Source organism: Anomaloglossus baeobatrachus, chromosome 8 (genome assembly GCF_048569485.1).
Source record: "Anomaloglossus baeobatrachus isolate aAnoBae1 chromosome 8, aAnoBae1.hap1, whole genome shotgun sequence".
NCBI classification, from domain to species: domain Eukaryota; kingdom Metazoa; phylum Chordata; class Amphibia; order Anura; family Aromobatidae; genus Anomaloglossus; species Anomaloglossus baeobatrachus.
In genome coordinates this window covers 12,371,706-12,399,253 of record NC_134360.1, presented here as the reverse complement: position 1 = coordinate 12,399,253, position 27,548 = coordinate 12,371,706, and the positions used below count along the sequence as shown (strand labels likewise).

General features: G+C 46.4%; 2 protein-coding genes across 2 annotated transcripts in view; one reads left to right on the top strand and one right to left on the bottom strand.

Annotated features, from left to right (window-relative positions):
- LRTM1 (leucine rich repeat transmembrane protein 1) overlaps positions 1-4,147 on the top strand; it is a 38,507-nt gene extending 34,360 nt beyond the window's left edge. Inside the window, exon 3 of the mRNA XM_075321302.1 lies at positions 1,240-4,147. Coding sequence (XP_075177417.1) covers positions 1,240-1,688 — 449 coding nt within the window. The 3' untranslated portion in view covers positions 1,689-4,147. The remainder of the gene's footprint in view (positions 1-1,239) is intronic.
- The window catches only part of CACNA2D3 (calcium voltage-gated channel auxiliary subunit alpha2delta 3), a 1,156,773-nt gene that overhangs the window by 262,893 nt on the left and 866,332 nt on the right, over positions 1-27,548 (bottom strand). Inside the window, exon 27 of the mRNA XM_075321303.1 lies at positions 25,102-25,182. Coding sequence (XP_075177418.1) covers positions 25,102-25,182 — 81 coding nt within the window. The remainder of the gene's footprint in view (positions 1-25,101; positions 25,183-27,548) is intronic.

Sequence of the window (27,548 nt, the reverse complement as noted above, 5' to 3'; positions counted from 1 at the left end):
TGACAAACCGGATGCAAAAATGGATGCAAACCGTATCCACCGGATCCAGTTTTGTACGCATCCGGCATAACGGATTTGTTAAAAACCGGATCCGGTGGATACGGTTTTACATTTTTTTGCCGGATCCTTTGGATCAGGAAAAAAAAGGATTGTGCCTGAATGCCAAAAACTGATGCGTGAAAGTAGCCTAACTGTATACCCCATGATTTTTTTGCCTTCCTCTGGAATCAACATGTTAGGTTAGGTCATAGGTTGAACTCGATAGACTTAAGTCTACCTTCAACCTTAAACACCATGAAACTATGAAGAACAAATTATTACACTGCCGGTGTGATAGCTGCGGTGGATGCCGTGGTCTGCATACAGTGCTGGGTCATACAGTGATAACTGTAAGCACACTGATGAAGGTCGCCTTAACTGAAACATTTGTGCCTGTTTAAATTCTGGATATTTAAAATAAATTGAACAGAATCGCCAGTTGAGTGCCGCGTATTACCAGATACTATCCAGAGGATAAGTCAATAATTATCCGGTAAATATAATATAACAGTATAGAAGAACGCTGCTCTAAAGGCCATTTACACGCTGCGACATCGCTAACGATAATTTATCGGGGTCACGTCGTTAGTGACGCACATGCGGCGTCGTTAGTGACATTGCAGCATGTGACAGCAAGGAGCGACGATCAACAATTGCAAAAACGGCAAAAATCATTGATCGTTGACACGTCGCTCCAAATCATAATATCGTTGGTGTTTCATTCCGCAGGTTGTTCGTCGTTCCTGCGACAGCACACATCGCTGTGTGTGTAACATCGCAGGAACGACGGACATCATCCTACCTGCATCCACCGGAAAGGAGGAAGGAAGGAGGTGGGTGGCATGTTCTGGCCGCTCATCTCCGCCCCTCCTCTGCTATTGGGCGGTCGTTTAGACGCCGAACGCACCTCCCCCTTGAAGGAGGGATTGTTCGGTGGCCACAGCGACGTCGCTAAACAGGTATGTGCGTGTGACGCTGCTGTAGCGATATTGTTCGCTACGGCAGCGATCACCACATATCACACGAACGATGGGAGCGGATGCTATCGCTCGCGACATCGCTAGCAATCGCTAGCGATGTCGCAGCGTGTAAAGTACCCTTAAGTAATGCAGCATTTAGGCTTTTCCTATTACTTTACTCAAATCTTCAACTCTTCTTGTCTTAACCTTTTATTGACTTATTTTTCTTCTCTATATTTAGGTGGTGTTATTGATGAGCTGATCTGTACCAGCCCAGAGAACCGTAAAGGAAAAGATCTTCTCAAAATCCCATTCGAGCTGTTTAAAAGTTGTCCTCTATTCACCACTTCATTCCCAGTGACCAATATCCACCAACACGGCTCAGAACACAGGAACAATGGACGACATGGATATCACGGGGATCACATGGATGGGAGTCATCATGAATGTGAACCGAAACCGAAGCCCAGACCGGCCAACTTGAGGCACGCCATAGCCACTGTGGTCATCACCGGGGTCGTGTGTGGGATTGTATGTCTAATGATGTTGGCAGCTGCGGTGTATGGATGCGCCTATGCGGCAATCATGGCAAAATATCACAAAGAGTTGAAGGAGGTGGAACGTATAGCTTCTGCCAAAGAACACGGGAGCGCGGAAGAGAAGGAGCCTCTCGATAGCTCATTAGCGTGAGCGGAAGATTATTTATTACTGTTTATTCTAGAGCTGAGCACTTTATACTCATATTTATCTCATGACTTTGTGGTTTATTCTAATTTCTTTTACTCTTTTAACTATTTTAAGACTTTAATAACTCTTTTCATTATTTGAAGACATAATCCAGCTTACCCTTCCCAAAATGGGAGAGGGAATAACGGGTGAGCATTACCTCTGACCCGGACGTAACGGTAATGATCGTCTTATTGGTTGAACTAATTATAATTGTTACATTCTAATCAATCAGTTTTTCAGTGATATATTGTATGGCTTCCAAACGGCTTCTTCTAAGATAAAATGTAAAGAAATATACAATTTATATTTGTAAACAATGTTAAACTTTTTTAACACCAAATTGTTTTTTAGGTTTCTAATGTGCTATTAATATGTATTAACATATATTTATTATAGTGGGGGTCCGTTTTTCTGATACAGACCTCCAAATTGTTATTCCCTGCAGTCACCACTAGGGGGAGCTACTGCAGACTGTTGATAATTTGCACTAAATCCTAAGACAGCAAATAGGATCATTTAGGAACATTTTCCCTTTTTTTGTCTTTAGAGATCTGGAAACTTTTTCTCACTTGGATATTCAAATTATTTTCCCCACTTTTCGTTGTGATACACGAGGTCTAATTTATCTTTCATTTTTATATAGTTTTTTTTTCTGATATTGGGGAACACTCAAATAACATTTTCCAATTTATTTATTTTTTTACAATCACAAAGGACCACTAAAAGACATTTTAAATGGTGCTTCCGTTTTGCAGCAGATACTTTTATATTTCGGACAAAAGCTTTTTCTTCTATGGGTTCAGGGTTAGAAACTGCAATACAAATGGGATGTGGGTTTGGTTTTTTTTTTTTCATTTTTTTCATTTCTTATTTTTTTCATTTATGTCAAACATTGTGCTGCCCAAAAGGTTTTAAAAGACTTTATTTGGGGGAAAAATGAAATTACAAAAATGGAAATTTCCCACTTTGTTAAAGGGAAGGTGACGCGTTTTTTAATTTTTGTATTAATAATAGTGATTATGGAATCCAGTATTTTTAATACAAAATTAAATTCATTGTTTATTTAGTTTTTATTCAATTCTATTTTTACTCATACACTGGGGGCTGCCATCTTGGATTTGCTGTGTGAAACGACAGTTACTCACCTCAAATTCGGCAGCCTCTGTACATAAGAGATAGTAGTTGGCATCCGACCCTATCTTTTACACTGTGGATGCTCCCTGCTGTGACCTGGACACTCCTGCAGGGCTGTTCAGATCACAGCTGTGGGAGGAGACCGCCGCCATCTTTGTGGAGCCCACAGTGTATGCTGCGTGCTGCACTTTCCCCCTGTCACCTGCTCTGTGCTCAGTGCTGTGACAGGAGGAGTTGATGAGACACCAAGCTCACAGGAGGAGGTGCCGGGAACGGAGGTCTTGGATGGGGTGAGTACCGGTGGCGGGCAGCGGTGATCCCACCCCAACTGATACTGGTGTGCTATGGAAGTCGCACTGCAATCACCGCTCCCCCGTGTGCTCACCTCGGCCTCCGCTCCTGGCAGCTCCTCTTCACTGCTCTGTGCTCTGATCGCTGACAGGAGGAACAGCTGAGACACCAGGCTGACAGGACAGGCTGCCGGGGGTGGAGGTCTGTGGTGAGTGCATGTGGCTGGGAGCAGTGATCGCGGCGTCACATCTGTAGTGGAGTTCCGGGCTCAGGCTGCAGATCACCAATCCTCGCCGCATCTCACCTCGGACCTCCGATCCCAGTCGGCAGCTTCTCTTGTCAGCCTGGTGTCTCAGCAGTTTCTCCTCTCAGCGCTCAGAGCACAGTATATGGGGACACAGAAATATGGGGGAACAGCAATATCGGGGAACAGTATATGGGGACACAGAAATATGGGGGAACAGAAATATCGTGGAACAGTGTATGAGGACACATATTTATGGGGGCACAGAAATATGGGGGCATAGTAATATGGGGGCATAGTATATGGGGGCAAATAAATATGGGGGCACAGAAATATGGAGGTACAGAAATATCGGGGTACAGTATATGGGGACACAGAAATATCGGGGCACAGAAATATGGGGGAACAGAAATATCGTGGAACAGTGTATGGGGACACAGAAATATGGGGGCATATAAATATGGGGGAATAGTATATGGGGGCAAAGAAAAATGGGGGCACAGAATTATGGAGGCACAGAAATATCGGGGCACAGATATATCTTTGCGCACTTGTTGACTGTTCAATAATATTCTAAAACGTTCAACATTTAAAGCCATTAAGCTCCTCTGCTCCCTCTAGTGGTGACTGCAGGCAGCAAGAATGTTATCTTTTAACATTAGTTTATGCAGTGATCAAACTAAATAAAAGATTTAATTAACGCTGAATTTTGGACCTATTTACATTAAAAATAATAAAATGATGTATAATGATGAACATTTCCTTGAAGTTAAAAAAACCAAACTTCTGAAGTATTAAGAATGTTTATTTTTGTCTGCAATATTATGACTATTAACATATAAATACATAAGGTAATAGCCATTGACCATTGATGAAAGCTCACAATAAAGCTGAAAGATTATGCTGAAAACTCCTCCGAAAGTGCAGTATAGCTCATATGAGAAAAGATTGTAACATTTTGTACTTCAGTTACTATTTACTATATGTATTTCCCCGAAAATAAGACCGGGTCTTATATTATTTTTTTCTCTCCTTTACCCCGAGGCGATTTTCCATTTTTGGGAACCTACTACTATTAAGGCCGCTTTACACACTGCGATATCGCTAGCGATCGCACCCGCCCCCGTTGTGTGTGTGTCATGGTCAAATCGCTGCCAATGGCGCATAATATCGCTAGTACGCGTCACACGCACATACCTTCCTAATGACGTCGCTGTTGCCGGCGAACAAACGCTTTTTTAAGGGGGAAGATCGTGCGACGTCACACAGCGGGCCACCAATTGAAGCGGAGGGGCGGAGAGCAGCTGCATTAACGTCACTCCCACCTCGATGCCGGAGGACGCAGGAACGCTGTGCTTAGTCGTTCCCGGTGTGTCACATGTAGCGATGTGTGCTGCCTCATGAACGACAAACAACCTGCGTCCAAAATGAGCAACGATATTTGGGAAAGGAACAACGTGTCAACAATCAACGATTTTTGCTGTTTTTAGGATCGTTAGCGGTCGCTCGTACGTGTCACACGCAACAACATCGCTAACGAGGCTGAATGTGCGTCACGAATTCCGTGACCCCAGTGATTTCTTGTTAGCGATATCGTTGCGTGTAAAACGGCCTTTAGAGAGCCATTAAGGTTAGGATCCTGAAAAATTAGAGATTACCTTGTCATTGGTTTTTGGGCTCATTTGCATTGATCAATACATTTGCTAAACATCTCTATTACTTTCAAATATTCATAGCAGATTTGCAATACCATTTTTCATGTATTTCATTTTTTCCAGATAGCGAAATGTATTTTTCATTGTTCATAATATTCCTATAGCAGCAATGCTTTACCATTTTTTATGTCTATATTTTTATAGTGGTTAGTGTGCAGCTTATTATCCTTATTATAGTCCTGTATTTTTAGGCTAGCACCTAATTCACACATATAGGTGTTCCAGTCAGTCTTTTTTCTGAATAATATGCCACAAACGGTAAGGTGATATCAGGAACCACTTCCATTTTATCAGGGTGTATCCATACTTATGGCCCACCCTGTATACCCTCACAGTGAAAATTTGATGATGAGACATATATCTAAACGATTCGACTAATAGAGCTAAATCCTTGTGTGGCGCCCCAGGACCTGGTCGCCACAACAGCATTGCCCCTCCAAAGGGTTGATGCTGAGCCTGGAGGTAATTGGGAGGACTATTGGCCAGTAAGTTTAACATCCAACGCAGTTCTCCCTCAGACCAGCAGGGGGAGCTCTGAACCTGGAGTTCCAGGGAGCATTCCTTAAGTCTGGCCTGAGGGAGGAGTTAGTGTTCAGTCTGTAGAGAGAAGTGATAGCAAGCAGACGCAGAGTAGTGCTGTCCTGTGGAACTGGGGCCTAGAGCTGGAGCAGCTTGGCCCAGTGAGGCAGGAGGAGCAGAGAGGCAAAGAAGAGACTCGGACATCGGAGTCTGTGGCCACCAGGGCCTAAAATACTCTCTGGTAGCTGAATCTGAAGGGCAGGAGAGCTGCAAGCACCTGGACCATAAACCGCCCGAAGGTACAGCTGCATCAGCAGGGCCCGGTGTGGACTCCAGCAGAGAAGCACCAGAGAGGGCCTGTGCAGCCTACCACAGAGGGAAAGGGACGTACCACCGGTCCCAGCAGCAAGAGGGCCATTGCTAAATTCAGAGAGCAGGGTCCTATCACAGTAAGGAAAAGAACAGGAGTAGGCCTCATACTCATCTGGCCAAAACGACATCTCTGTTACTTCCAGGCCGGCCGGAGCCCTCTACCACCTGTAACGGTCTCCCAGGACTAACCGTTTGTGGAGAAAAAGAGAAGGTAAAGAGACTGTTGTTTGTGTCTGTTTCTTTCATGCCTGTCGGCCCTGCACCGTGTTTTCCACACAACACCATAAACTCTCACGAGCACCAACAGTGTCCCCGGGGCACCGCTCCACCTGTGGGGAGCAGTACCACCATTGCTGCCATATCATCACCCCGGAGGCCTCACACCGCAGCGGCGGCTTAATAGCCGCATACCACAGGTGGCGTCACGAACACAAACCCCAAGTCACCAGCCATATTTAACTGACACCCACCAGGGCCACGGAGTCGGGCCCCACCACCACTGACTACCCCCGGACTAGTCCGGCCCGGCACCGGGTGTCCCATAGCCCTGGGGTGGGCGAGTCAATTTTTGGCGTCACGAACAGGATTTCGTGCCAGGTCCCACCGGGTACTGTGCGCCTGCAGAAACTGTGCCTAAAAGACTGTGTTGCTGTTTGAAAACTGCCGCCGCCATTAGCCTCGCTGAGCGCAGGAAGAAGGGGGGCGTGCCCGAACAAGAGCGCGAAGGGAGCGCGCCATCAGAGCAGAGCGCCATTAACCCCGCGCTACCCGGAAGAAATTTTGAAAAGTGAACGGAGCCTGGTGAGGTTGACTAAGGGGGAGGAAGATGTCCGACACAGAGGGAGAGCAGGTGGCTGTGGTAGCTCAAGACGCAGCAGCGCCGGCCGATGTAATCCCAGTCGCCGTCGCCCCAGCCCCCGCTGTAGCGCCGGTAATGCCGATCACAATGCCGTACATCCCGGGAGCAGAATGGCTGCCGCAGTACTCCGGGGAGTCACATACCCTGAGCGACTTCAGAGAAAGTCTGCACAGCTTGTTCCGGGTGTATCCTCTGACTGAGAGCCAGAAGGTGGGCATATTAATGGGGCAGCTAGCCGGCGCGGCCCAGCGTGAAGTGAAGTCCTGGCCTGATACAGATAAAGGGACAGCAACCCAGATACTGGCCAAGTTAAAGAGTACTTTTGACACCCGCACCGCAGCAGAAATAAAGATGAGATTCTTTGGGTGCAAACAACGGGCCACAGACAGCATACGGGACTATGCCTTAAACTTGCAGGAGGCCCTGAGAGCAATTAAACAGGTGGACCCAGAGAGTGTACGTGAAGAACACAAACTCCTAACTGAGCAGTTCATAGAGGGGCTCCTGTCAGATGCCCACAGGACCCAGCTGCGTATCATGGTCCTACAGAACCCTGCTCTGGACTTTGCAAAGTTTAAGGACCAGGCCATCCGGGTACTGAGAGAATCTACACCGAATGACCCAGTACCCCTCCGGCCTCTTGCTATCACGTACCCCGAGGTGGTGCCTGCAACACGAGCCGCTGCAGGGGCTGAGGCGCAGTCCCTGGATAAGGATCCCACTGCAGAGCTCAGACAGCAGGTCCAGGAGCTGACCAAGACTGTGGCTGCCCTTGCCAAGACCGTGCAGTCTCTACAAGTGACCCCATCGCCTGCAAGAATCGAGTTGGCCTCCAGCCCAGATGACGTCCCATGGATGCGACAGAGGAGGATCCCGCCGACCCAAGGAAAAGATACAGACCGGTATGATTCAACGGGACAACCGATCTGCCGCCGCTGCAGCCAGGCGGGCCATATTGCAAGACACTGTCCTTTAAATGGGCTGAGCCTGAGGCCAGGAGCCAACCCCCAGGTGTAAGGAAGCCCGGCTCAACCCACAGCCGCAGCAAGTATGTGGGAGGACGACCGGTCCTTCCTATTGTGCTGGATGGGATCCCTTTGAATGCCCTCCTGGATACGGGGTCCCAGGTAACAACCATCCCTTATAAACTGTACAAAAGATATTGGGCTGATTCAGACATTGACCATGGCCCAGATGATGATTTAACAATTGTGGCCAGTAATGGTCAGCCCTTGCCTCAAATTGGGTATAAGGAAGTACCCATTAAAGTGGGGCGGGTAGAATTGCCATGTCAGGGGATGATAATTGTGGATATTGATCGCAAAGAATCTGACCCACTGCTAACCATTGGTACAAATGTGATAGAAAATTGTATTGCCGAAGTGATAGTTTTGTTGCAGCAGGCGTCTGAAGGTGCCAGCTCCGGGCAGCAGCGTGCCCTACAGAGGGAGATCAGAGCCCTGATGAGGAGGCAGCAGGTACAGCTGGCCGGAGGAGAAATTGGCAGTGTGAGGGTAAGTGACCCTCTCCCCATTGCAATTCCCCCCAAAAGTGAAATGTTGATATGGTGTCGGGCAGCAATAGGCCTCAAGGGTCAAGATTACCAGGCCTTGGTAGAACCGGTGTATTCAGACAGCAGGCCTAGAGTCCTGATAGCCAGAGGGGTAGCAGACGTCCGCAAGGGAAGAGTGCCCGTCCGTGTCCTGAATTGTGGGGAGGAGGAGGCCAAATTGCCCCGGTACGCCACTGTAGCAAAACTGTACACTGTCAGCAACAATACCATCAAAGCAGTGGAACCCTTGATCCCGTCCGACCAGGCGGAAGACAATGGCTCCAAAGGACAGCTGGAAGACTGGTGCCAAAAATTACATGTGGGCACCGACTCCACACCCTCACACCAAAAGCATGGGGTTTACCGGGTGGTACAGGTGTACGAGCGGGTCTTCAGCAAACACCCCCTAGATTTTGGGCAGGTAAAAGGGTTTAAACATCAAATCCCCACGGGTGATCATCATCCCGTTAAAGAGAGATACCGCCCTGTACCCCCAGCACAGTATCAGCGTGCCAAAGAAATGTTACGGGAGATGAAGGAGGCTGGGGTTATCAGAGATAGTTGTAGCCCCTGGGCAGATCCACTAGTGCTCGTAAAGAAAAAAGATGGTACAATGAGAATGTGCGTAGATTACAGACAAATTAACCGCATTACACATAAACATGCTTATCCACTACCCAGAATAGAGGAGTCACTAACAGCCTTAAAGTCAGCTAACTATTTCTCCACCCTGGATCTCACCAGTGGGTATTGGCAGGTTCACGTGGCAGAGGCGGACAAGGAGAAGACTGCATTCACGACACCAATGGGCCTCTGCAAGTTCAATTGTATGCCATTCGGGCTCTGCAACGCTCCAGGGACATTCCAAAGGTTGATGGAGTGCTGCTTGGGCCACCACAACTTTGAAACCGTGCTGTTGTACCTGGATGACGTCATAGTCTACTCCAAGACCTACGAAGACCACCTGAGGCACTTAGCAGAAGTGTTCGAGTCCCTGTCGGAGTATGGCCTGAAGATAAAGCCGTCCAAATGTCACCTCTTGAAGCCAAAGGTACAGTACCTGGGTCATGTGGTCAGCGCAGAAGGTGTGGCACCTGATCCGGAGAAAGTCACCGTAATCAAGGACTGGCCAAGACCCACCACGGTAAAGGAGGTGCGGCAGTTCCTTGGGCTGGTGGGCTACTACCGAAGGTTCATTGATGGTTTCACCAAGATAGCAGTGCCTCTTCAAGATCTCCTGGTGGGCCAGCCAAAGAAGGCTAAGAAGCAAAGCCCTCCATTTGAATGGAACAGTCAAATAGAAACATCTTTTGTCCGGCTGAAAGGGGCTCTCACGGGAGAAGAAATTCTGGCCTACCCTGACTACAGCCAGCCGTTTGTACTGTACACAGACGTCAGCAACGTGGGACTGGGAGCAGTTCTGTCCCAGGTGCAGGGAGGCCAGGAAAAGGTGATAGCTTACGCCAGTAGGAAGCTTCGTCCCACAGAAAGGAATCCAGAAAACTACAGTTCCTTCAAGCTGGAGTTCCTCGCTATTGTTTGGGCAGTGACTGAATGCTTCAAGCACTATCTGGCATCGGCCAAGTTCACCATCTTCGCGGACAACAACCCGTTGACACATCTGGCAACAGCCAAGTTAGGTGCGTTGGAGCAGCGATGGATGGCCCGGCTGTCTAACTTTGACTTTACCATCAAGTACCGGGCTGGCAAGAAGAATAACAATGCTGATGCGCTGTCCAGAATGCCTCACTTACCCGAGTCTGGAGAAGACCTGGATGAACTCGAAGAGATAGAGTTACCGGCTTTCCATCACCAAGGTGTCTCCCAGTGTGAGCATGCTGTAGGAGTGAAGCGCTCGAGCCAGCACGAGGTCTCGATCAACCCATTACTCCACCATAATTGGGAAGAGACACAGAACGGTGACCCGGCCGTGCGATTGGTCAAAGAAAAGCTAGCACAAGCTGAGACCCATCTCGGTCCAGACGCTCCACAAGAAGCCCAGCAGTTGTGGAAGGAGAGGGGACGACTGTTCACCTACCAAGGCAAGCTCTGCAAGAGATATGTCAACTGGCGAACGAATGAACTCGTCTGGCAGATAGTGGTCCCACAGAGGGATGCTCCAATGGTCCTAGCAGCTTACCATGATAACGCAGGACATTTCGGGTGGAAGAAGTTGGAGACCCTACTCCGTGATCGGTTCTACTGGGTGCACATGAGGAAGACAGTCGAGAAGTGGTGCCGAGACTGTGGTCCGTGTAACCTGAGGCGGAAAGATGATGCCAGCCAGAGGTCTCCCCTACAGCCAATTGTCACGAAGCAGCCCCTGGAGTTGGTGGCCCTGGACCACGTGAAGTTAACACCAAGCCGGTCAGGCTATGTGTACGCCCTCACCATTGTGGACCATTACTCTCGTTTCCTGGTAGTAGTGCCTGTGAAGGACCAGACAGCCAGAACAGCAGCTAGAGCATTTCAGGCATACTTTTGTCGACCTCACGGTTATCCGGAAAGGGTACTTACTGATCAAGGTCCTGAATTCGAGGCAGAAGTGTTCCAAGAGTTCTGTAACATGTACGGCTGTAAGAAAATCAGAACAACACCGTACCACCCCCAAACCAATGGATTGTGCGAGAAGATGAACCATGTGGGTATTGATATGCTCAAGACTCTACGTTTGGAAGAAAGAAACCAATGGCCAGAGAAGTTACCAGATCTGGTAGACCTGTATAACCATATCCCAGTAAACTCGACCAACTGCAGCCCTGCTTACTTGATGCGAGCAAGACCTGGCAAGTTACCTGTAGACTTTGAGATGGGAACTGTGTCACCTGAAGCGGTTCAAGATAGAAGATTGGGATACAGAGCGCCAACAGCAGTACCGCAAAGTCCAGGAATGCGTAGAAAAGAGCCTGTCCCAAGCAAGAACGAGACAAGAGCAGAACTACAATCAAACAGCCCAGCAACTCCCTTAGCACCTGGAGAACAGGTCCTCAAGAAAAAGCGGAGGGCGCATAAATTAGATGATCAGTGGGAGAATGAACCCTACACCATTATTCCCTCCAACTTTGACAATAGTAAGGTATGCCTCATAAGCAAAGATGAAGGCAAGACTTATCAAACAGTGTCCAGAGACCGCCTGAAAGCGTGCCCTGAGCGGTGCAAAATCCAAAAAGAAGTGGAAGAAATTCAAGAAAAAGAGGAAGAGATGATACAAACAATCCTTGGCAAATTCCCCAAAACTTGGACCCGAATAAATAATGCCATAGTGGTACCAGTCTTGACGTTCCCGCAGTTGGTCGAGCCAGAGACAGAAGAGGTTCCAGATCCATCTAAGGAACTGTCCGCCCCAACACAAGATGACACGCCAGCAGTAGAACAGGAGAATCAACCCCCTGCCAGTGGTGAACCTGCCGTACCCTTGGCGAATCTGAGACCCCGTAGGCAACCAACACGCATACCTGTCAGGGTTAGGCCTACCAGTAACATGGAGGGGGCAGACACTCCAAGTAGTCAGGGACAAACCCCAGAGCTACGCCGGTCCCAACGTAGCACTCGGGGACAGCCCCCTCCAAGGTATAGAACATAGAAAGTAAAATACCTAACAGAGTGTAAATAGTTATGTGAAAATGTCTTGTATGTAATGTTTTGTTTTAGGTGACTAAGTAAATGGACAATTGGGTCACTGGACTATGAGTGGCCAACACTTTAACTGTTCATAGTTAGCACCAGTGTGCTCAACACCCCTGAAGAAAAACCCATCTGGCGTGCATAGAGTGGGGTCAGCAATGCTCTGACGCACGCCCAGAGCCTACGTTGGGGGTTTTATCGCGGCGGGTCCCCCATGGAGCAGTGTAATGGACACCCGGCAGGGAGCCACACTGGACTCCTATAGTTGTTTAAGGTTGTAACATGTTATGTCTTGTTTTGTTTTCTTCAGTCCGGGAGTACTGAGTTTAACTAAGGGGGAGTGTGGCGCCCCAGGACCTGGTCGCCACAACAGCATTGCCCCTCCAAAGGGTTGATGCTGAGCCTGGAGGTAATTGGGAGGGCTATTGGCCAGTAAGTTTAACATCCAACGCAGTTCTCCCTCAGACCAGCAGGGTGTAATACTATTGTATGTTTTGAGGATTTCGATAGCGTTAGGGCAATGACAGCCAGAGACGAGTTTGTGGTACAAGATGTTTATGATATGTAACCACGGTAGATACACAACGGAACAAACACAGCAGAACAAACACAGCAGAACAAACACACGAAATACCTTCCCGAAACGGAGCGGAGGGAATTCCCGGGGCCACGCACCGGACTCCCCCAGGGAGACCACCAGAGCGAACCCCTATACAGGGACTGTCCGGCAATCAACCCCGGAAGGCCTAAATACGCCGCAGCCGGGACACAAGGGGCAAGCGGTAAAGTCCAGAAGTGTCCGTACGGGATGAAAGTCCAGAATGGTTATGAACCGGAAGAAACCGGGCAGACGTGCTGACCAAAGACGGCAGACGGAGTCCGGGCACAGTTTGAAGAAACCGGGTGTGGTCCAGAGTCGGTCGGTAGATTTTCAGGAGGATCCAAGTAGCAGCAGCAGTAAAGCAGGAGCACACAGCAAGCAGTATACTCAGGCACTGGACTAGGCTTAGAGGCGGCCTTTTAAGCAGCTGGACAGGAAGTAGGGCAACAGAACATAAAACTCCATGTTAACCGAGGGCAAGCTCTTTCAAAAGAGGACTGGAAAACCCGGAAACCTGACACAGGGGGAGCTCTGAACCTGGAGTTCCAGGGAGCATTCCTTAAGTCTGGCCTGAGGGAGGGGTTAGTGTTTAGTCTGTAGAGAGAAGTGATAGCAATCAGACGCAGAGTAGTGCTGTCCTGTGGAACTGGGGCCTAGAGCTGGAGCAGCTTGGCCCAGTGAGGCAGGAGGAGCAGAGAGGCAAAGAAGAGACTCGGACATCGGAGTCTGTGGCCACCAGGGCCTAAAATACTCCCTGGTAGCCGAATCCGAAGGGCAGGAGAGCTGCAAGCACCTGACCCATAAACCGCCCGAAGGTACAGCTGCATCAGCAGGGCCCGGTGTGGACTCCAGCAGAGAAGCACCAGAGAGGGCCTGTGCAGCCTACCACAGAGGGAAAGGGACATACCACCGGTCCCAGCAGCAAGAGGGCCATTGCTAAATCCAGAGAGCAGGGTTCTATCACAGCAAGGGAAAAGAACAGGAGTAGGCCTCATACTCATCTGGCCAAAACGACAGCTCAGTTACTTCCAGGCCAGCCGGAGCCCTCTACCACCTGTAACGGTCTCCCAGGACTTTTACTCCACAGGTTTGTGGAGTAAAAGAGGAGAAGGTAAAGAGACTGTTGTTTGTGCCTGTTTCTTTCATGCCTGTCGGCCCTGCACCGTGTTTTCCACACAACACCATAGACTCTCACGAGCACCAACAGTGTCCCCGGGGCACCGCTCCACCTGTGGGGAGCAGTACCACCATTGCTGCCATATCATCACCCCGGAGGCCTCACACAGCAGCGGCGGCTTAATAGCCGCAGACCACAGGTGGCGTCACGAACACAAACCCCAAGTCACCAGCCATATTTAACTGACACCCACCAGGGCCACGGAGTCGGGCCCCACCACCACTGACTACCCCCGGACTAGTCCGGCCCGGCACCGGGTGTCCCATAGCCCTGGGGTGGGTGAGTCACTTGCAGTGTTTAATTTCCATACAGCACTCACAAGTAATGTAAAGCATTACACAAAGCTAATGGATGATTATAATACTAGACTGAACCTCCCACTGTTCCCTTTAAAGCTCCAAAAAGAGTTTATGAAAGTGCGTTATCAAAAGTAGACAATCCCTCGAAAAGGTGCTCTACCGATTAACACCATTAGTGCTGCATATATACAATCTAATATATAAAGCTGAATGTGTGTGTGTGTGTGTGTGTGTGTATGTCCGGGATTGGCATCTGCACCGTCGCAGCTACAGCCACAAAATTTTGCACACTCACACTTCTGGACCCCGAGAGCATCATAGGCTATGTTTTGAGGGGAAATTTTAACCCCGCTCTTTACAGTTATTCACCAAAAAACCTGCCTCCATTAAAGCGAATGGAGCTGGGAGCCACAGTGCAGCCAGAACTTCGAAAGAATGCGCAGCCACGCCCTTAAATGGAATGTTGGCGTGTCACAATGCAGCCAGGGAAAGAGACAGACACAGACAGGGTAAGAAACAGACATAGACAGGGTAAGAGACAGACACAAAGAGACAGACAGACACAGACTAAGAGACAGACTGACAGGGAAAGAGACAGACAGGGAAAGATAGGGAAAGAGAGAGACAGTTTAAGAGACAGACACAGACAGGTAAAGAGACAGACACAGGGAAAGAGACAGAGGGAAAGAGGAAAAGAGACAGACAGGGAAAAAGAAAGAGGGGAAGAGACAGAGAGGGAAAGAGAGAGAAAGAGACAGACAGGGAAAGAGACAGACAGGGAAAGTGAAAGAGATAGATAGACAGACAGAGAAAGAGATAGACAGGGAAAGAGATTGAGACAGACGGAGAAAGAGTCAGAGACAGTCAAAGACAGACAGGGAAAGAGACAGACAGACAAAGAGATAGAGAGAGAGACAGAGAGATATACAGAGGGGGAGACATACATTATAATTACATTTATATCTATTTGTTTTGTGGTTTTTGTGTGCAGAATACATTTTTGTTAATACATTCTATTTTGTTAACAGCAGTTATTAACTCGGGCGAAGCCGGGTAGTACAGCTAGTACAGATATATAACGGAAGGAACATACAGTACATGGAAAGTAACTTTTGCAATAAACCAGGGGAATAAAGAAGAATTATTTGGGGGATAATGACTTTAAATGGATTAGTTTGGAATCTTACATGAAAATGAACCCTGCACTGAGAGAAGGATCTGAACTCAGCAGAATAAACTCCTGAAGACTTTGGATGGACCCTCCGGGGCTCGCCGGGCTCGCCACCTGCACAGTGAGTACGGCGCAGCCATCCACAACTGACTATGATTAATGACTTCTGTCAGACTGGAGATCTCAGCCGTGCCCCACACAAAAGAAGGGGAGCGGCTCCACCAAGTCATTGCACACACTTCAGACGAGTGCCACCATCATACACAATAAGGAGCTGAAACAGGTCTGCACAAGGTCAAAGGAAGATGCAGGTGCCTCGTCTGCGTCCTATAAAGTAGGTGTTAGAGGTCTGTACGGTAACAAATGTCGAGGTGCTGAATTTTCTAATTACGCCAAGCAATCCTTCAGTATTTTATCCCTGATGTGAGATGATTTGCGGAGGGGCTATATGTCTGAGAGAAACTTTGAACTTTTCACAAGTCTTGATACAAAGTTACCTATAAAATAGTCAATGTTTCCGTACTCGCGATACAAATCTATCATCAGCGTAACTAATAACCAAAACCAGTGATCCTGCAATCACATTAATGTAACCAGAGGAAAGCAAATCAGTTCAAAGGAAATTGTTTATAAATTTTAGCAAATTGCATAAAAATGGCCCCTAGCATTGTTTATATTGGATAATGCCTATAAACCGCCTCTGTTCTCATAAACATGGCCCTGGTTACACCATAATGTGATCCTACATATACACAATTCAGGGCCACAACAATTTGCTCAATAGAAAATGTATGAAATAGTGTGCAAATATATACAGATTTATATTTACTTTATACATAGACTACAACTATTAAGATGAAGGGAAAAAAGATATCACTCTACAAAAGAGAGGGAAGGGGAAAATGGTGCATAGCGCTGTATATATCCTAGCTATAACAGCAGGTAATGGCTCACTTACAGGAAAATAGGTAGCAGGAGCACTGGCTCAAAAGGTCATATAGTATCGATAGCAGATTCATATGAATCAAGAAAAACTACATAAATAAACTAATACACCATACTACCCTCCAGCATGGCTGACCTAACAAATGATCAATACAATAGTATAGTATGCCAGCCCCATAGGCCACACTACCCCACAGTATAAGCATTTTCGCCCATGTAACTAACTGGTGGCCATATTTACGTCTATGCACCACACCCCGACGCGCGTTTCTTCGCACTTCCAGTTTTGTCAGAATCGGAAGTGCGGCGAAACGCACATCGAGGTGATGTAGTGTACGGGACGAGCTGCATAGACAAACATTTCTACTGTGGGGCAGTGTGGCCTATGGGGCTGGCATACTATACTATTGTATTGATCATTTATTAGATCAGTCACACTGGATAGTACTATGGGGTATTGAGTTTATTTATTCAGCTATACTTGATCCATATGAATCTGCTAACTATACTATACAACATTTTGAGCCAGTGCTCCTCCTACCTATTTTCCAGTAAGTGAGCCATTACCTGCTGTTATAGCTAGGCTATATACAGCACTATGCACCAATTTTCCCCTTTCCTCTGTTTTGTAGTGCGACACCTTTTTTCCCCTTCATCTGTATAGCAAATATAAATCTGTATGTATTTGCACACTATTTAATACATTTTCTATTGAGCAAATTGTTGGGGCCCTGAATTGTGTATATGTAGGTTCACATTGATTATGTAGAATATTATTTTTCTAATTCAGGTATTTTGTTTGCCGAGATATTTAGAGCCTTTTTTTGGTTTATTTAAGCCATGTTAGTAAATAATGTCAGTAATATAATGACTTTGTATCTGAAAAACATATTTCGAAGACAATAAAATCAAAATTGTGCATCGCTCGTCCTAAGACGCACCAGTGCCCGGAATTTTACGGCTCTTTTTTTCCTCCTTTTTTTATTTGACGCATAAAAGTAGAAGTCCCATGGGTGATCAATGTCCATGGAGCGAATTGCCTTTGAGTTGATTTGCTCTGGAACATCTTCATTCTTTGCAGTGACGAAGACAAATAGAAGGAGACCCCGGTACAAGAACAATAGTGCTCGGCGGCCAAATGGAAAGATCCAGAGGTTCCCTCCCTGGAAGATGTTGTAACTAAATTAAATACTCATTTTCCATATGAGGTGACCTTATCCTCTACTGTTTAGTCTTGGAGAATGAAGCAATGGAACCTCTGGGCGTCTTCCCCACTGGCACAGCAGCTGGTTACTTACTAAATCTGTATTTGTGTCATCCTTTTACGCCTGTTCCATATACCAGATGCCGGCCTTATAACCCTATCCAGTTTTTCTTCATCCTATATTGGCTGTTATTCACAAGCTAGCCCCGCGTGCCCCCCACCCACACTTTTCCACCACTTTTCTTCTTTTAGGTTAAATTTAGGTTTTTGGTGTTTCTTTGTTGTGTTTTTGCTGTGTAATTTTTCGTTGATTTTTGTATTTTCTTAGTTGTTGTGTTATTTGTTTGAGTTCATCTAATGTAAATTTGTATACATAAAAAAAAAATATTGGAAAAAAAACAATATATTGGCCCTGTGCAGTCCAATAGTTCATCAATACACAATTTTACCTTCTTCGAATGTGATAGTGGCTGTAAAAGAATTGTGCAAATTTTCCTTTGATCCTCCTGGGCGGGAACCACACAACTTCTATGTGGGTGTGGCCGTCTTTTGATTGGCCAGCGTCGGATGAGAAAAGCACATGCCCACAGAAAAGGTCTGTGATACACGCCCACGAGGGTGCAGGGAAAATTTGTGTCCTTATTATTAGGTGGAGGGCATAAGTTTGGAACCGAAGGGCACAGAAAAAAAAGAAAAACTGCTTCAGAATTAATGGAGCAGTGCCAAGTCGTGAAAGGTTATCTTTAAAAATGTTTTCATCAAAGGGAAAAACACAATAGAAAGACCAAGTGATTTAAAGGGAGTCTGTCAGCAGGTTTTCACTATGTGATCTGAACACCGCATGCTCTAACGGTTAACACACAGATTTCAGCAATGCCTCTGTTATCACACTGTGTGCTGGTGTTTACCTACAATGTTTGCTTTAGCTTCAGAAAATTATTATTGCCTGACGAGGTCAGCTAGAGGTCATGCCACCTGCTGTGATTAACACATCTTTGTTGCAGTTTGTGGTTATAAAAGAAGCGCCGGACGCCTCATTCAATGAAGACCACCTCCACATGGACCCCATTTATTTGCAGCATCTAAACTGAGGTCAGTATGGAGCCTTATGCACCTATATGTTAATTACCGTATTTTTCGTTTTATAAGACGCATTGGATAAGACGCACCCCAAATTTAGAGATAAAACGGGAAAAAAAAATATGGGGTATGTTTTATAATTCAGTGGTGTCTTACTGGACGGGGGTGGCGGAGCGGGGGTCACAGGAGGCAAGGGCAGTGCTGGAGTATGGCGATGCTGCAAGTGTTGCAGACGGGGGCCCAGATGCTCACTGTGAGCTGCGGCACTGTGCTCGTGCAGCCGGCGCTGCTCTGTGCTGGGGCAGCCGGTGCTGCTATATGCTGGGGCAGCGGGCCCTGTTCTGTGCTGGGGCAACGGGCCCTGTTATGTGCTGGGGCAGCAGATGCTGCTCTGTGCTGGGGCAGCGGGCCCTGCTCTGTGCTGGGGCTGCGGGCACTGCTCTGTGCTGGGGCAGTGGATGCTGCTATGTGCTGGGGCAGCGGGCCCTGCTCTGTGCTGGGGCTGCGGGCACTGCTCTGTGCTGGGGCAGTGGATGCTGCTATGTGCTGGGGCAGCGGGCCCTGCTCTGTGCTGGGGCAGCGGGCACTGCTCTGTGCTGGGGCAGCGGGCACTGCTATGTGCTGGGGCAGCGGATGCTGCTATGTGCTGGGGCAGCGGGCCCTGCTCTGTGCTGGGGCAGCGGGCACTGCTCTGTGCTGGGGCAGGGGGCACTGCTATGTGCTGGGGCAGCGGATGCTGCTATGTGCTGGGGCAGCGGGCACTGCTCTGTGCTGGGGCAGGGGGCACTGCTCTGTGCTGAGGCAGCGGGCACTGCTATGTGCTGGGGCAGCGGGCAATGCTTTGTGCTGGGGCAGGGGGCACTGCTATGTGCAGGGGCTGTGGGTGCTGATCTGTGCTGGGGCAGCCGGTGCTACTCTTTGCTGGGGCAGTTGGTATTGCCCTGTTCTGGGTCTCGCTGTGGACGGTGATGCACTGGTCATTCCGAAGATGTTGGTGGTGTTGGCTTCAAAAAAATGGCAGCCAAAGTCGACGCGTGCACAGATGAGAGCCTGAGTCGAGAGCTGTATCTGCGAACACTCTGACTTTGGGTGTCATTATTTGAAGCCTTTACTGCCGATATCTTCAGAATGGCCTGAGCCTCGTTGCCTGCCGCAGAGAGTCTTGCTGCCCGCCGCAAAAAAGCAGTGTTGCCCACCACACAGAGCCGCACACAGCAGCACCGCCCGCCGCACAGCGTTGCCCCTGCCTCCTGTGACCCCTCTCCTCCACCAGTAAGCTATATTCTTATGTCAAGACGCACCCCTCGTTTTCCTCCCAAATGTTTGGGAGGAAAAGTGCTTCTTATAATCCGAAAACTACGGTATATGTATATGTTTTATGCAATTGTAATTAATTTGTACTAAAAATTAAAAATAGAAAATGGAGCGCCGTGTTCCGCTTTGTCTAGCGTCGTGTTATGTCTCTCTGTTGTCAGATATTTACAGTTATGCAACTTTGCATGGAAGCCGATGGATGACTGATGTGACACTGTCACTGAATGCTGATTATTGTGATTGCCCAAATCAAGGGTTCTGGTTCCTTCCAGCGCATGATTTGCTCCAGGCTCTACAATCACTAATTACTGTTGAGGCTCGTCAGAAAACAAACACAGGAATAGGCCCGAGTTCAGATGGCAAAGGATGACAAAGCCCCGGCCGGCCGCAGGCTTGATGTCTAATGCTTCCCACATTTGTCCTGGATTTATTTTCAGGCGACACTTTGTTTTGGATCCAATTAATGAGAAAATTCTGTTGACTTTTCCGAGGTTTTCGCTATTGGCGATTGTTGATTGTATTTTAATCGCCATCTTGTTGTGTTTATGAAGGGTATTCGATAAGACGGAGATTTCTTTGATGTTTTTTTCAGACAATTTTAAACAGGATTTGGACTTTTCCTTTGCTTAATGGCCAGAATAATATTGACAAGAGCTTCTGGCTGCGAGGAGAATATTAACCACACGAGCAATATTTGATAATTAAGAGACGACCAGAACAAACACGACACAGAGGGCTTAATTTACCGAAAATGTTCAATAGAGGAACTGGCCTTGTCCATGTAAAGCTCCGCTCGCATTATTCAGGAGCCGTATAAGAGGGGTTTCCACCACCACTTATACAATTTCCCCTCCTGTATAATGACAGATAACACCTCTATATACAGTGGATAACACAGGATCCACCATTCATAATAGGTAATATCACAGCTCACCTCCCCACCTCCTCTACAATGACTGATAACACCTGTGTATACAGAAGATAACACAAGATCCACCATTCACAGTAGGTGATGCCACAGCTTACCTCCTCCTCAATCAATGATTTATAACACCTTTACATACAGTAAGCAACACAGGATCACCATTCACAATATGTGATATCACAACTCACCTCCTTCCCTTTCTGTAAAGTGTTGTATAACACCATTATGTATAGTGCCATTAAATAAACATTCCAATTCCTCTTAATATACTGCAATCATCGTATTATATAGCACTGTGTACTTACAATTGCTCATTTTGCCTTTCTACCCAGTAAATTCTTCTCTTTTTTCTGGTCTATGTAGAAACAGCAAAGGGGGCTTTACACGCTGCGACATCGCTAATGCAGAGTCATTGGGGTCACGGAATTTGTGACGCACATCCGGCCGCATTAGCGATGTTGCTGCGTGTGACACCGATGAGCGATTTTGCATCGTTGCAAAAACGTGCAAAGTCGCTCATCGGTGACATGGGGGTCCATTCTCGATTATCGTTACTGCAGCAGTAACGATGTAGTTCATCGCTCCTGCGGCAGCACACATCGCTATGTGTGACGCCGCAGGAACGAGGAAGCTCTCCTTACCTGCCTCCCAGCCGCTATGAGGAAGGAAGGAGGTGGGCAGGATGTTCCAGCCACTCATCTCCGCCCCTCCGCTTCTATTGGGCGGCTGCTCAGTGACGTCGCTGTGACGCCGCACGGACACTTAGAAAGGAGGCGGTTCGCCGGTCACAGCGACGTCGCCGGGCAGGTAAGTATGTGTGACGGGTCTGCGTGATGTTGTGCGGCACGGGCAGCGATTTGCCCGTGTCGCACAACAGATGGGGGTGGGTACCCACGCTAGCGATATCAGGACTGATATCGCAGCGTGTAAAGTAGCCTTAAGTCTCTTTTTCCCTACATGAATCAACCCCCTCTCAGGCTCCTGATGCAGCTGCTCCCTCCTCCCCTGTCAGGGACTTTGCAGTGATGACTTATGCAGGGAAAAGAGACTTACTGTTTCTACATACAGAAGAAAAAAAGAGAAGAATTTAATGGGTAGAAGGGCAAAATGAGCAATTGTAAGTATGCAGTGCTGTATAATATGATGACATCAATTTATTAAGTGGATAAAAACTTTGATGGGAGTGTTTTCGTAATAAAGCTAGCCCATTCCATTTTTTTATGTCACATAAGCTTTAACCAAATTAAAAGAGATTTGAACTTAGACATGCTTTGAAAAGTGAAAAGAGAGGGGTTGCATATTAATGCATAGTAATACACAGTAAAAAAAAAAATTGCCAAAAACCAACCATAAATTATTTTATTCCACTTTAAAAAGAAAATGGAAATGTGTCCATAACCTGCAACGGCGAGTACTGTGATGCAAACTAAAAAAGAATATTGTTCCTAAATGTTTATTACAGGAGTTGATAGGATTTCTCCGGCGTTCCAGCCATTCAGCTAATTTACATGACGTGATCCATCACAGTTACCTCAATGGGCCTGCGCTTTTTCTGGTGTGTCCTAGCTGGAAGTAAAGCATTGCTGTCATGTTTCATTAATGCTAAAGAATTGTGTTACAACCAGACCTCTCGTCCTATCCCTGTGCAGGAATTGCTTACAATGTCTATGTATGTTTCAAGATAACCGCAGTCAACTGTGAGAAGACGACCAGCAGCGTGATGCAAACAATGTGTTACGTCCGTACAACTGCCCTTGACTGACTCGGCGGCGGATGCTGCCACTTAAGATTTTAGCTGTCTTGGTGATACAAGAAAACAACATGGTTAACATGTATGACACTGTTCAGACTGAATGTTGGGAGGACAGGATTAACCTTTTTACATTATTTTTGGCTTTGAGAATACATCTTGGATTTCCAAAATTTTTAACTCTGTCATTGTAGCCTTTTGTTTCATGTGGGGCAAACATACTGTCACGTACATGACTAGTAGGGTTTACCTAGTACCTGGTAAAACCCCAGAAGATGTACCAACACACAGAGAACAAAGGGGTCGCGATACAACGGAGGTCCCTGCCGATAGGGAGAGGGGTAAGGGGACATCTCCTGAACTCACCTCAAGCTGACTCCTGAGCTCCCTAGTGTTCCTATACAGGTTCTTGCTACCAGATACTTTAAGCCCTCAGCTAGCCCTACACTCACCCTGGCTAGTGAGCAGGCCAAAGAGTTCACTAGACTTACCACTACAATACAGAAAAAGAAGGGTAGGAATACAAAGGGAAATAGATATGCAAAGGAAAAGACACTCCTGGTGGAGTAAACACCACTGCTGCACACAACACAACAGACTTCTTCAAGAGCAGGCTCCTTCCAAAGTGGACTACATAGAAATGAGGATTCAGTTTCTATCACAGGCATCATGTGATCGGATCACGTGACTTAAATAGGGAAGGGGAGTGATCCTCAAGAGCCGCACCTGAGATAGGAAGATGCAGCCAGCAGCCAGGCAGGAAAGGGTGCTTAACCCTTACAGCACCACAAGCAAGGAGATGTTATCAAATGACAGTAGTGAATCTGCCAGCGGCAAGGCGCCGTGACCTCATGTCACCAGATTCACCCGAAGTCTCCTCCGGGTGGGATACACTCATGAAACATAGCCTCTAAATTTACTATTCTGCGCTATATGTCCATTTCCATGTCCACTACTTTTTCATACTTTAAAAATGGACCCACAGTGGTATTAAAATAAAACCCCTCATGCTCACCTGATCCCCCAATGCTCCTCCTCTTCCACAATCTACTCCTTCCCTACTATAGTGGGTGGGGAAGCAGTGGTCTCTGATTGGCTGATACAGTCCCCTGATGTCCACCACTGGTGGATGAAGGGTTACAATCAGTGGGAAACAACAGCAGCATTATGGAGGAGAGGCATGAATGTGGTAGGCGACTGTGTTTTTTCCATTATAGAACCCCTATGTGTTTATTTTTAAACTTATAAAATGTACTGGTCAACCCCTTTAATTTCTATGTTTTTATTTTGAAGGAGACAACAAAAAAAAGTATATGATTCACCTTGTTTATGGCTTAATGACATAATTTGCAAAAATTCATGAGGGGCACTGATTTGTCATATGTGATCGGCAACGTATAATCATTTCATAATAAGGTGTATAAACAAATGCTCAATGCAGCTTCCCTAGGCGAATGATGACAACAGTATAGGGCACCTGTGATGTGCGTCTCACCATCGTGAAGCCGGAAATATGTCTGCCCTATCTGTGGGAGCAACGCGCTCCCCAATATTTTAGCCTTTTCCCCAAAGCCATACTGGCTACAGATTGTGCTTGTAAAACTTGCAGTTGCCCACCCATTTCCCTAGCTGAATCACTTTGTCAGCAGGGGGTTTTCTCTGGCTAGAGCTTCTTCTTTAATCTTAATTGGATTCTGTCACCTGCCATTTGGTGACCAGATTTTTGTGATTTCTCCTTGCTGCAGGGTGGGATGTGTGCAAGTGAAAAGTCATTGTTGACAGACATATAAATGTCATATTCCTCATCATATTCCTCCTAGCACCTCACACATGTCAATTCAACAAATGTCATAACTGTATGTTACGTATGAATAATAGATTGTAATAAGGAATTTGAGATATTGGAGTTGTCAGAGATATTGTATCATAGTAGATATTGTCCAATATTGTCCATTATTGATAATTTTTCCATTTCCTTTAAACCATGAATCTTCAAAAAATACAATCACTCATTTGTAACATTGCAGAAATTGTGATTAGAGTCATATATATATTTTTTTTTTTTATAAAATGTGAAACTGTAATTCTGCAGCAATGGAAAATGAGGTTAAACTTGGAGCAAGTCGTTATGCAACACAGTTGTCAGACAATCTGCAATTCAGCTGTACTTTTTTATGTACAAATAAATTACAGAACATATTGTTCAGTGGTTTATGAACCATGTAATTTGAGGGGTCTCCTAACTAGTAATTTGGTAATATGAAATATTGAGATGTCTTTGTAATTGCATTGGTGAAACACTCCCAGATTTAAGGCATTAAACCGCTGTATTGCAAGTACCGTTATTATTAAATGAATCACTTGTACGTGGCCAAAAGTAACGTTTGGTTTACCAGACCAATACAGATGAGAATTGTTTTCCAGTGAAGTTTTAGCAGTGGCTAAAAAGACTCCTGTGTGTGGCATTCATGAACCCATTCTAGATATCTGTACTTTATATACTATGAATGTCTAAAAGAGCATAAAAGATATACAATATGTGACAATATATTAACAGTTAACTAAATGTATCACAAAAAAAGGAAACAAGGAATTTACCTGCCACCACTGGTGATTTTCGGTCATCTAGAAGCTGAATGGCTGTACTAGCTGTAACAACTGTACTTCTGTTCACTGAACCTGAAATTATGGATAGAAATGTTATAAACTACAGAAAAAAACACATATACACTATAATTATAAATGGCACTGATTTATGATGCAAGGAAAAAAATAGTTCATGTACTATAACGTCATGTTATGCTATCTATAGTGTAATATTACAGTGGTAAAACTCATTTAAACTATAAACGTAAAAAGAATATTTTACTTCCATTTTAATAAAGTATGACAGTATGAACTGGCCTTAAAAAGGTACCGTAATGGGGACCGATTTTGCCCCATCTTTTTGAAATATAATTGTATTGTTGTTTAAACTACTGTAATTATAAAGTAGAGAGGTACCGTAATGGGGTCTGATTTTGCTCCATCTTTTTGAAATATAATTGTATTGTTGTTTAAACTACTGTTAATATAAAGTAAAAACGTACCGTAATTTTTCTTATGTCTAAAGCAAATTCCAAATACATAAAAAGTGATTTTTGGTGTTTTTTATTTTATTTTCCTAAAAACAAAATGAAAAATGATCAACCAAGTCAATCTAATGTTTATATGTTTAGCACATCTTCATCGGCTGGATGGTGTCTCAGTCATTTGAATTTAAAAATGTGACTTGCTCCAGGAATTCTTGACATCATGTAATCTATTAGACCCACATACAGTGAATGGGGCAATTTTAACTTTTAAAGCACCACTTACGTGTATTTTTTTTATTTCAACACCAGCGCGGTATCACTAATGTCTTTTTCCTATGTGTAGTAAAATATTTACTGATCGCCATCCTTTGTTTTTCCCAGAGCAGCTCCCAACCTTGTGAATGGATTAATGACTACCCGACTCACTCCAGTGTTTGCCGGGCGGAACCGGAAGTCACTTCTCAATGTAAGTTTCTGAGACTGATAACGAGGGACTAAAGGGGTGTTGGCACCAGTAAAAGACAGTAATCGGTTAGTTGAAAGGTCCAGTCACACTAAACAACTTACCAGCGATCCCAACAACGATAGGGATCGCTGGTAAGTTGGTAGGAGGTTGCTGGTGAGATGTCACACTGCGACGCTCCAGCGATCCCACCAGCAACCTGACCTGGCAGGGATCGCTGGAGCGTCGCTACACGAGTTGCTGGTGAGCTCACCAGCAACCAGTGACCAGCCCCCAGCGCCGCGTGGAAGATGCTGCGCTTGGTAACTAAGGTAAATATCGGGTAACCAACCCGATATTTACCTTGGTTACCAGCGCACGCAGCTACACGTGCAGAGAGCAGGGAGCAGCGCACACTGAGCGCTGGCTCCCTGCTCTCCTAGTTACAGCACACATCGGGTTAATTACCCGATGTGTGCTGCAGCTAAGTGTGTACAGAGCAGGGAGCAGCGCACACTGCTTAGCGCTGGCTCCCTGCTCTCCTAGCTACAGCACACATCGGGTTAATTAACCCGATGTGTCCTGCAGCTACATGTGCACAGAGCAGGAGCCGGCACTGACAGTGAGAGCGGCGGAGGCTGGTAACAAAGGTAAATATCGGGTAACCAAGGACAGGGCTTCTTGGTTACCCGATGTTTACATTGGTTACCAGCCTCCGCAGAAGCCGGCTCCTGCTGCCTGCACATTTAGTTGTTGCTGTCTCGCTGTCACACACAGCGATCTGTGCTTCACAGCGGGACAGCAACAACTAAAAAATGGCCCAGGACATTCAGCAACAACCAACGACCTCACAGCAGGGGCCAGGTTGTTGCTGGATGTCACACACAGTAACATCGCTAGCAACGTCACAAAAGTTGTTCGTTAGCAGCGATGTTGCTAGCGATGTTGCTTAGTGTGACGGGGCCTTTAGTACATATAGAGAAAAGATATTTGTGATACCACTCAAATTCTGAAACAAAAAATACATTGGAGTGGAACTTTAATTTCTTGCTTGATTATGGTAAATTCCTATTATTATTAAAATTGTCATTGCTGGATTATAATTACTAATTATTAGCTTAAAAGGAACTTGTCACCAGATTTGGCGCCTATAAGCTACGGCCACCACCAGTGGGCTCTTATATCCAACATTCTAACTTGCTGTATATAAGAGGCCAGGCCGCTGTGTAGAACGTAAAAATCACTTTATATTACTCACCGAGGGGGGTACGGTACTGACTGGCCGGATGGGTGTCTCCATTCTCCAACCGTTCTCCAGCACCGCCATTTTCAGCCATCTATGTCCTCCTTCTTCTGAAGCCTGGGTGCATGACGCGTCTTACGTCATCCACACTAGCAGGCATTGAGGTCCCGTGCAGCCACACTTTGTTCTTCCCTGAGCAGTGAACTTCAAAATATTGTAGTGCGCCTGTGCAGGACCTCAATGCTGGCTACTGTGTATGATGTAGGACGTGTTATGCACCCAGGCT